Here is a 9,849-nt window from a genome sequence, read left to right as displayed (position 1 = left end):
AGAAGTGAGAAATGATTTACTGAGCCTTCTCAGGGCAACATTCCAGATGTGTCAGCATTTGTCAAATTTCAGCTCTTATTCAGTGCTATGTTCGGGTAGAATCAAGTAACAAAGTCCTTTTGACCTTTCCATATTTAAGAGGAGTGTGGGGCAGACAACCAAATCCAGTTGTCTTTAGGGCATGATCAAGCAAATTTTTGGAGACAGTTTTCCTACCCAACGCCAACACACACACACACACACGCTTATAATCTTGCTTCAGGAGAAGAGACCGATATTTCCTTTGTGTCCTGAAAAATAACCTAAGTCATATTTCTATTTCTGGTTGCATGGTTGTCCAGATGTGAGGTTGAGTCCAAAGGAATGTCAGCCAGTACTTCTGGCAGAGCGATTCTTTGTCCCATTAAACTCAATAAGAGCCACTGAGAACCCATGTGCCACCTGCATAATCTTTCCCAAGTCTTTTCTTGTTCACACAGATGCATGACAAAATGTTGAGTAAACATAAAGGAATGTCAAGAACCACAGAGAGAAGTGGAGGAATAGAATTAATATTTTCTTCACTTAAGTCCAATGCAGATTGAAATCTAGTTCTTGAGGATCAGCTCAAGCTGCAAAAGTGGGAGTGTAGCTCAAATGCCTGGAAAACATAGCAGGAGCAGCTGAGTATTTATGAGAACAAAACAATGTGCAATGTACAATTGCATAAAACGTTGCTCCCGTTTCAGCTGCCAATACAACCACAGGCCCAAATATGTTGATGTTAACTCTTAAAGCCCTAAAGAAATTGGACCAGTTGCCCTGCAGAACACCTCACCTCTTTCCAGAAGCAGTGGCAGGGTGCGACCCATTAGGGCTGAAGCCTCAAATTTGTAATATGGTTCCCCACATTTCTGAAAGGTCTCGCTAAGCATGCACATTTGCTGAAATACTGCTGCTGATCTCCCTTACATCTGATCCTCCTGGATTAGCTGACTTTTTGCCCACAGGTGCTTCACCTCCTGCTGCTCCATCCCTTCAATTTTTCTTCCTGAAGTCCCCCTGCAAAATCAAGTGCCCCCTTTCCCCTGTCTAGATCTCCCCTTTTTACGAAAAGGGGTGTCCTTAACAGGCAAGGTTTCTTATCAAGGCTGTAGCTTCCTAAGACTGCTTTGTGTTTGAAACAAGCCAGAGCAACATGCAACTATCTTTGTCCCTCTGAGGTGTATGTCCTATGTTGGAAGGCTACTTTCCTTTTTCCACTTCCAGTATTCACATGCAGCCTTCAAATGGTTGAGAAAGACCTGCCGTGTTATTCATTACTGAGCTGATAAGAGTATACCTTGGAGCACAACTTGCTTTGGTATGCACAAATCTCTGGGGAAAAAATGTTAATCCAGAGGGGAGTTCTGATAACCTGAAGACACACTCACTTAAGTGGGATAAAAAGAGGGGTGATTCTGTGCAAGAAGCTCCTCCATACTAAATGATGATGGTTCACAACCTATAGAATTAGATCATGACTTGCTTTTGGAAGGTGGCTGCAAGATCCAGATGCCATCCCCAGGAATGCAACTGAATTGTGTGAATTTGTGAGATGGTGGCTCTGCTCCTGATGGGAGGCTGTAATGCCAAGGCAGTGATCTCTCACTTAAATGATTATTTTTGGATTTGTTCTTGGGTTACCTTTATGATATGGGAGACACTGCAGCTCAGTTCCTCCCCACATGGCTAGGGTAACATGAGAAGCCTGGGAGCATGCAAGACAAGCATAATGCTGCAGCTCCCTGTGAATTAGGAGGGAGGTGGAAGAATAGCAGAGGGATTCTTCCCCATGGCCTGCGACTTCTCCTATTACCCAGCAACCCAGGAAGAAGGAGTGCTGCTACCCCTTCCGTATGGCTGTAGCTTATTTGTGAGAAACCTCCCATCCAGAAAAGTGCTTAGCAAAAGTCAAAGGAAACCCAGTGCCATTCGAATTACAGGACTGATTTGGAGAGAAGGTTATACTTAGCTCAGTTCTATGCTGACTTATTAGGGAATAAGTCCCAATGAGCTGAATGGGACTTGCTGCTAACTAGGCATATGCAAATTACTGTGGTATGCAATTAATCAACCCTCTATAGCAGGGGTGCTCAAACTGAGGCTCTTTGAGTATGTTTTGCAGCTCACAGAGGGGCCAAAAAAGTTTGACACAACTTCTTTTCTGAGCAGCTGAGCAAGGTATGACTCATGCTGGCCACCCCTGGCATAGAGCATTAAATAATCTGGGAAGTGACTGCTCTTTCTTCAAAGGTTTTGGAAGCAACTTCTTCCAGATTTCATCTACTAGATTCCACAAAGGAACAGCACCTTCTCAGTCATGGCCCCTATTTTGGAAATTCCAAAAGAAGCTTGCCAGTGTGTGCACGTTCTTTAGGGGAGAAGATCTTAGCTCTGTGGCAAATCACGTCCACGTGGAAGGACCCAGGTTCATTGAAAGACCTTTTTTTGGTGGGCAGCCCAGAGAGATCCCTGCCATTCCGAAGGACTCTCCTGAACCAGGTGGACAAATGGTTTAAACTGGTATAAATAAGCCAGTTTTCCATGCTTCTATTTATTTGTTTTCTATACTGCCCCATAGCCAAAGCTCTCTGGACAACAACTCATAAAATTAAATATAAAATACATATAATAAAAACATAATGTTTCACTGTGGGATTTAAAAACTGACTATAACTAACTTAAAGAGCTAAGAGAGATTAAAATAAGACCTGTTAAGTAGCTGTACTTAATGTACAGCTGAATGTAATATTTAGAAGGCAGTCTTATTCAAGTGCTGAAAGGATTGGCTATAAGCAGTCCTTGGTGGGGAGTTTCCATAACTGGGGGCCGCCACTGAGAAGACCCTCCTCTTTTTTGCCACCAACTGAGCCTCGCTCACAGTTGGCAGTGAGAGGACTGTGATTTAGTGCGTCCAAGCAAATTGTGGCTGGAAGAGCCATTCTTTCAAGTATTATAGTTCCAAGCCATGAAGGGTTTTATGGGTTAAAACCAATAACATCATGTGGGCTCAGAAGTGCATCCAATGCAAGCAGGTATTATATATTTGGATCTCCTGATCCCATTTACTAGCCTGGCTGCCACATTTCACACAAGCTTGGCCTTAATTTGCCAGGTGTCTTTTATTTGGACGAAGCATTTAAATCTTCTTCTTGTGGGTGTCTTCTGTATTTTTAAGTCTGTGATATATTTTTTGGGGAGCATTGATTTTCATTCAAAAAAGACAGGAGAAGAAGCTAACTTAATGATGGGATAGACATGAGAAGATATTTTCAAGGTCTCGGTCCAGTGCGCAAACTACAGCCTAGTAGCTCTTATGCTGTAAGCCGATAGAAGCTGCTGCATCCAGGCTGGCCCTTTGAAACAGTTCATTATAACATTCTTGTTGATTTCTCTATGCCGTCACAAATCATTTTTTGCCATGATTGCTCAGCTGTGAGGAAAATCAACACAAAGGTGCGCTGAGATGCTCCATAGAAATAGTTCTTTGCACAGAGGATCAGAGTTGACTTACTCAGCGTTGCTGTTTGATTGTGTGAACCTGACTGAAATAATGAGGGAATGGCACTCGGCACATGCTCAGAAGTCCTTTCACTTTATTAATCCACCTAATGGGACTTTAACAGACTACCTTTTGTCCTTGGAATAAGTATGTGAAGTATGTGGGGGGAAAGGAAAGCTGATATAATCCAGAGGCTCCTTCAAACCCTGCATTAGCCCAGCATTAATAACTGGGGGTTAATTAATTAATTGGTCATTAATGAATGGTGGAGCATGCTTGTTTAGCCAGATTCATATGTAATGTTTGTAATTCTAACTAGGTGTCCAACTTTACAGAGCTGCCTTTTATTTGGGAGAACTTCCAGAGAACAGGCCTCTATCTGAAAATGTCTTCAGTTTGATGGAAAATCCAGTCCAAATCTGGTTTAAAGTCAAAGAGGCAAAAGGCAGGAAGGCAGAAACAGGTGCCATCCAGGTACTAAGTGGACTGAACACTTAGCACCTGCCCATCCACTTCGCCCCTGGACTGCATCTGCTTGATGTACCTGTTCAATGTTCTCAGGTAAGATGAGATACATTTTACTTCTATTTAAATTATAGTAATTATGTCCTTAATTGTATGCATGCATATAAGTTTGCACGTACAATCATTATGCAAACAGCTTTCCTTTCTTGTTGTTATTTGGAGAGTAATTTCTTTTGCTAGGGATAGGTAAAATGAGAATCATTAACCCTATGCTACAAATAATTGTAATTTAAACTTCAGCACATACCTGCAAAACTTATATTATATTGCTATGTTTGTCTCCCAGCTAATCCTCTAACTTATATTGATAAGCATATTTATCAAATTAGGTTAGGGTTAGGGTTGGGGTTTCCCCATGGAAGTCAAGGGTGGGATATATGTGGCACTCCAGTTATAGATAGATTGCAACTCCCATTAGCCATAGTTAGTAGGCACATAGTGAGGGATGATGGAAGTTGCAATCCAACAGATTCTGCAGGGCTGCATGTTCCCCATTTCTGTGCAAGGCTTCTCTGCAGCTGCAAGCAATAGTGTCAAGAAGAGACTGAAACAGTAATTCTTTATTCAAAAGACAACGCTGGATAAAGAAAGAATTTCCATATTTCAGCTAAGTTGTCCCAACTATGAAAACCTGACATGACAAGCGCTGTACAAGATTGGGTAGGAAAGAGACAGGCATGGCGAATGTATGAATTTTGATGTTTATATTCACAACCATAGTGTCACATCAAGTATATGGAGGATAGGGGAAAAGAAGGACAACCTATGCTTTGTAGATCAATGAAATAATATACATCAGCCTAGATCCATTTAAATATTTAGATTAATGTAGCCCAGAGATAGCTTAGAGTAAAAAAAAACCATTACAATTTCTCTACACTAGACATAAAGCACACAGAGAAGTGGTCTTGCACAGTAGAATTCACATCCTTCTGTAAATACAGATCCTTCAGTAGCTCCGAGGAGCACGAGAGAGTCTTTCAGTCTTGGTAGGACTTCACCAAAAGCCACATGAGCAAAACCGTGATCAGTACAATCATGAAGTTGAGGAAGATCTCTTGCGTGGATCTTTCCATGGCCAGGAGCTGTAGGGGAAGAGCAGAGGCTGTACTTCTGGGGTGAAAGTCGGCACGGAGCTCTTGTGTTAAGTTGTCCTTGTGCTCAACCTTGCCTGCTCCTAGAGAACAAGAAAAACCCAACAAGACTGGATGTGTAAAGACTGGAAGCCTACTCCTGTGCTATTTATACCGCTGCTATAAGTAAATGTTATTTCTATTGCTAACCTTTGGGCAAGCAGGAGGTTTGGTTAATGGCAGAGGGTATCTCTATCAGCTTAGTGCCTTCTTTGATTTCTTCTCTGCAACAAGTCTGTTTTTGGTGTCAATGCCTCCACCCATCCCTTATGAGAAACAATCCTGGGAGTGCCGTTTGTATTTGCAATAGTTTTTCTAAAAATAAGCAAATAAATTCAATTCTGATGTTATGATTTTTGAAAGCTATATGGCATTGGGAAAAATGTACGTTCTTATATCTGTATGTGTCTTACTTCGAAAAGCAAAGCAAAGATGTTTTCCCTTAACTATATTTTCAGGTTCTTTTTCAACTGTTTCAGAAATTTGAGGTTGGTGCAGTTTATAGGAACTATAAGGAAGTTGTTCAGCTTTAAGACAAAGTTCTGTTCCAGTTTGGTGAAATACCCATCCTCATTAACCTGGCAAGAATCCCTCCTTTTCTGGGGGGGGGGGGGAGATTCCATTTGCCCTGGAAGAACTCCATGCCTGCATAGCAACTTCAGCTTTTAGGCCATGCTGGTTAGAAGATGGCAGGAGCTGCTGTTGGGGACATCTTGTGGGAGCTTGGTTGAGGGTGGCTGCCATAGATAGTAGGGGCTTTCAACATGGTGAGATCACGTACTGTATTATAACATTCCAAGCACGTACCCAAGGGACCCATATACATGGCACAATGGCTCCCCCTTCTCAGGATCACGTCTCCCAGAGGGCCAGAAGTTCTGGCGTGAGAAGCAACTGTATCATCAGCCCATTGCACATAGAAGGACTATGTCAAAGGTTGCCACACCCAAGTAGGATCCAACAGCTTGGAAGCACTGGCCATACCGCCAAGGAAATAGGCTCCAGATCAGCAGCAGGGAATGGGGCTGCCAATGGGGCATCATCAGTTTGCTGAGTCAGTAAAGAATGGCCTCTTGATAAACAGCAGCCAGCCAAGGTCAGCCCACCGTGGAGCAGGATGAGGCCCCTGTGCTGGGCAATGGAATGGGACGAAGGGCGACTTGTGCAGCTCCCCTGCCCAGCACGAGGCCCAGCAGGCAGTCCTGGTGCCTCCACAGAATGGTCAGGAGAGTCCCACTGGTCCTACTCCCACTGAGGCATCTGCTGGTGGGGCTCTGTGGGCCACTTGCCCACTCGCTCTGTCCCTTGAGGCAGCAGCCAAAAGTGGCTGCAAGATTCTCCTGCGAGCTCCTCTTAGCCTCATGAGGACTCCAGAACCACTTCCTCTGGTTGCACAGATTACCGTGGAGTCAATGGGGCAGCAGTGGGGACAGGAGCTCGGGGAGGGGAGGGGTGCATATGACAGCCCCACATATTCTCCCTGCTTCAGGTGGTAAGAGATTTTGTGCCAGGGCTGAGACCAGCACAATAACCCCTGCCATGGCTTGGCACTCTGGAGGCACAGCGGGTGCTTGAGTGGCAGCAGTTTGCCATTTGGCTAGTGCTTATTCTTATCCGTCGTGAGCGACATCCACATGGTGGGCATGTCGTGAGCGGAGCCGGCTGGAGCCGGGGGTCAGACTAGATGGCCCAGGATACCCCTTCTGACTCGCTCTGTTTCTATGTTTCTATGTTACTCAGGAGCAGTAAAATCTGGGAGTGGCACAAAGGTTCCTATTCAGATCTGGCCCCCCTCGCACACACAGACACAACACACACTGCACCCATCAGAGAAGTGTGGGTTCCTCACTGGCAGCATGTGCATACACAGACCTATCAATGCATGGATTTCTTTCACATTCAGCTTCAGTCCTAATAGAAAGCCTCCGTTCTAGAGGAAAAAGATGGCACAGAAGATTACCTTTTATTAAGGGTTGGGGTTGAGGCTCTAATTAACTCAGCAGTTGTACTGAGTTTGATCCAAACTTTTTAGAAGTATGAAATCATGAATATTTAATAAACAAGTGTCTACAAAGAGATGCAATCAAACTAAAGGGGCCTTCATTACACTTTATGCCCTATTTTGTATAGAATAGGAAATAAGATGCCAATTATTTCAGTAATCGCATTTCCTCTCCCTCCCTCTCCCTCTCCCTCTCCCTTTCCCTCTCTCATAGAAAGGAAAGTTAAAAGTTTAACTTGAAAAGAATCATATTAACAGCCACTATTTAGGGAGAATTGCAATGTCCCTTATGATAAAGAAAGTCTTTATTTCAGTCTTTCCCTCCCCTCTCCTTCCCCTGCCTCTCTCTCTCACTCACACACACATCTACCAAATTTCTTTTCCCCCTGCAATTGTACCTGTGCTCATAGAATTTACAGCTATCTTTACCATGATTGTCTAAGAGATTTTCTATTATTCTAAGAATGCTTTGGTCCATGCTTATTCTCCTGCTAAGAAGTTATCATGCTCATCTTTTCCTGCTGTTTCAAGATGTGGTGAGGTTGCACTGCCTTTTTCCCTAAATGTTCTGAGCATCAGTTATTTCCAGTTAGGCGACCATGGCCAGTCAAGGTTTTCATATCTTTACTTAATGTTTCAAATTCTGCAGGCAAGCCAAGGATAAAAAAACTAAGGACCAATCCTTTGTACATTTAGTGGAATTATGTATATGCACTCAGAGGTCACTCCTATTGACTTCCATGGGCTATCTCTTAACTGTATTGTACATGAACTTGCAGCCAAAGTTCTGCTGAGTTGTCGGACTTATTTTTCTAAGATAACATAATGAGTGTCATAAACCTATTATAACATCTTTATGCTTCTAGCACTGGTCTAATGTAGTAATATAATCCATTAGTATTCCTAAAATACTTTAACAATAGTAATTAAATAACGGAATTTGAGTGCTGAAAACTTTTTGCACACCTTTTCTTAGTAATACTTAAAACCATCTTTGTAAGATCATTTGTGCTGAGAGCTGCACTTGCCTCAGGTTCATAGATAAGCAGGAGTTTGGGATTCCTTACAAGTTTCTGCTCTGTCAAGTTATCTCTCCACAACAAAGCATCAGTTTGGTTCTGCAAATAGGATACTGCCTTTTGTTCTAAGAACCCAAAATTCAAATCTCCCAGCGCTGTTGCATTCAGTAAATGACACTGAATAGTTTGCTTTTCTGTTACTGATCTGCTAAATGTTTTTCAGTTTATTTTTCAGTAACCCTGAGAATATTACAGAGAGAATAGATATGTAAAGCTCTTCATTGTCTCACAGTCAAATAACAAGTTTAGCTTTAGTGAAATCAACGTGTGTCTATTTGTGCTCCTGAATGCATCTTGAAAATTTGAAGTGAATGATTAGTAATGAAATCATATGCAGAACTGGAAGACTTTCGATATTATATATTGTTAGAGCCAGAAGAATTTTGACTAGACATTTGCTGCTCAAGCATAAAATAAGAAAGCCAGCATATTGTATAAACTTAAATGTTAGATTTTTCTCATTTGTTAGATGTTCAAGAGAGGTTCTAGGCATATCAAATAGCTTTCTTGCTCTACCTGAAAAGGATGGATGGGGTACTGAGCTTCAGTCTGTGGTACCCAGGGCTTCCTCAGCTTCTCCTCATCTCCCCATGCAGTCTGGATTCCCAGGTCCTCTGCTGGGACTAAAGTAGTCTGAGGGAAAGGAACATCCAGGGCTTTGGCAGCAAAAGTAATGACGTCCCCAGCTGCATACCTAAGAGGGGTTTGGTTGATGTGTGGGATTCAGTGCAGGCTATTTCTGCATGGGGGAGGGGGAAGGGGTATGTATTGATTTACACATTAACTTGAGACTTTTTCCTGCGAATGGTTGCGAGAGTGGCCTTGAATTTTTATTCCTAGATTTATTTTTATCCAATTGATTCTGCTTTGAAGTGTACACAGGAGGACCATTCAGGAAGGATTGGGATATGGATCAGCCTGATGTGTTCTGTGTTCTTCAGGATCAAGGCAAGGTTTTACTGAGCCTTTCAATAATTGAATGGATTCCAGATTCTCCACAGTTGACTTTCTGAGTGCAGCCACCTGTTGCCGTCTTACATCCCTATTATAGTAGCTTCTTTGGTTTCTTGTGTTCTTATATATTTAATCCAAGATAGAACAGCAGGAGCAAATATTCTTTGTGCTGAGACATGAAGTCATGTAACACTATTGTTATAGCATGCAGACAAAGGCATTTGAGCTTCACATATTCCAAATATATGTGTATTCATTAGGTATTTCTCCCACTATTTCTCCCACAGAAAAGGCAAACAAGTAGGTCATAGATCAAATCAAGCCAGAACGTGCCCTGGAAGCAAAAGGGATGAAACTGAAGCTTCACCTCAGGCACCTCATGGGAAGGCAACACTCAATGAGAAGACAGTCATGCTAGGGAAATTCTGGGGCAGGAGAAGAAAACCAAATAGGAGATGGATCCATTCCATAAAGGAAGCCCCAGCCTTGGGTTTACAAGAACAGAGCAGGGCTGCCAAAGACAAGGTACTTTGGAAGGTATTCATTCATAGATCACTGTAAGTTGGAGATAGGTGGATGGCAAAAAAAAGCTCCACACCAGCAGTTGCTCCCAAGCTCTCACCCGTAACCCAT

At 42.7% G+C, this 9,849-nt stretch overlaps 1 protein-coding gene across 2 annotated transcripts; it reads right to left on the bottom strand.

Moving 5' to 3' along the window:
• Positions 1 to 4,855: 4,855 nt before the first annotated feature.
• Positions 4,856 to 8,870, bottom strand: SLN (sarcolipin). Of its 2 annotated transcripts, none has more exons than XM_044441449.1 (2): positions 8,779 to 8,870; positions 4,856 to 5,225 (listed from the first exon to the last, which is right to left on the bottom strand). In XM_044441449.1, the coding sequence occupies exon 2, from the start codon at positions 5,122 to 5,124 to the stop codon at positions 5,029 to 5,031; it is 96 nt and encodes a 31-aa protein (XP_044297384.1). In that variant the 5' UTR covers positions 5,125 to 5,225; positions 8,779 to 8,870; the 3' UTR covers positions 4,856 to 5,028. The 2 variants fall into 2 exon arrangements, with proteins under 2 accessions (XP_044297384.1, XP_044297385.1); XM_044441450.1 differs by lacking the exon at positions 8,779 to 8,870 and adding an exon at positions 5,332 to 5,398.
• Positions 8,871 to 9,849: the final 979 nt, after the last annotated feature.

Source organism: Varanus komodoensis, unplaced genomic scaffold (genome assembly GCF_004798865.1).
Source record: "Varanus komodoensis strain SLA01 unplaced genomic scaffold, ASM479886v1 scaffold4, whole genome shotgun sequence".
Lineage (NCBI taxonomy): Eukaryota > Metazoa > Chordata > Lepidosauria > Squamata > Varanidae > Varanus > Varanus komodoensis.
Note: the sequence above shows the minus strand (reverse complement) of the source record. Positions and strands in the feature narration are given on the sequence as shown.

Bases quoted from the DNA above. Each gene is read 5' to 3' on its own strand.
- SLN (XM_044441449.1), bottom strand. From the start codon at position 5,124: ATGGAAAGATCCACGCAAGAGATCTTCCTCAACTTCATGATTGTACTG.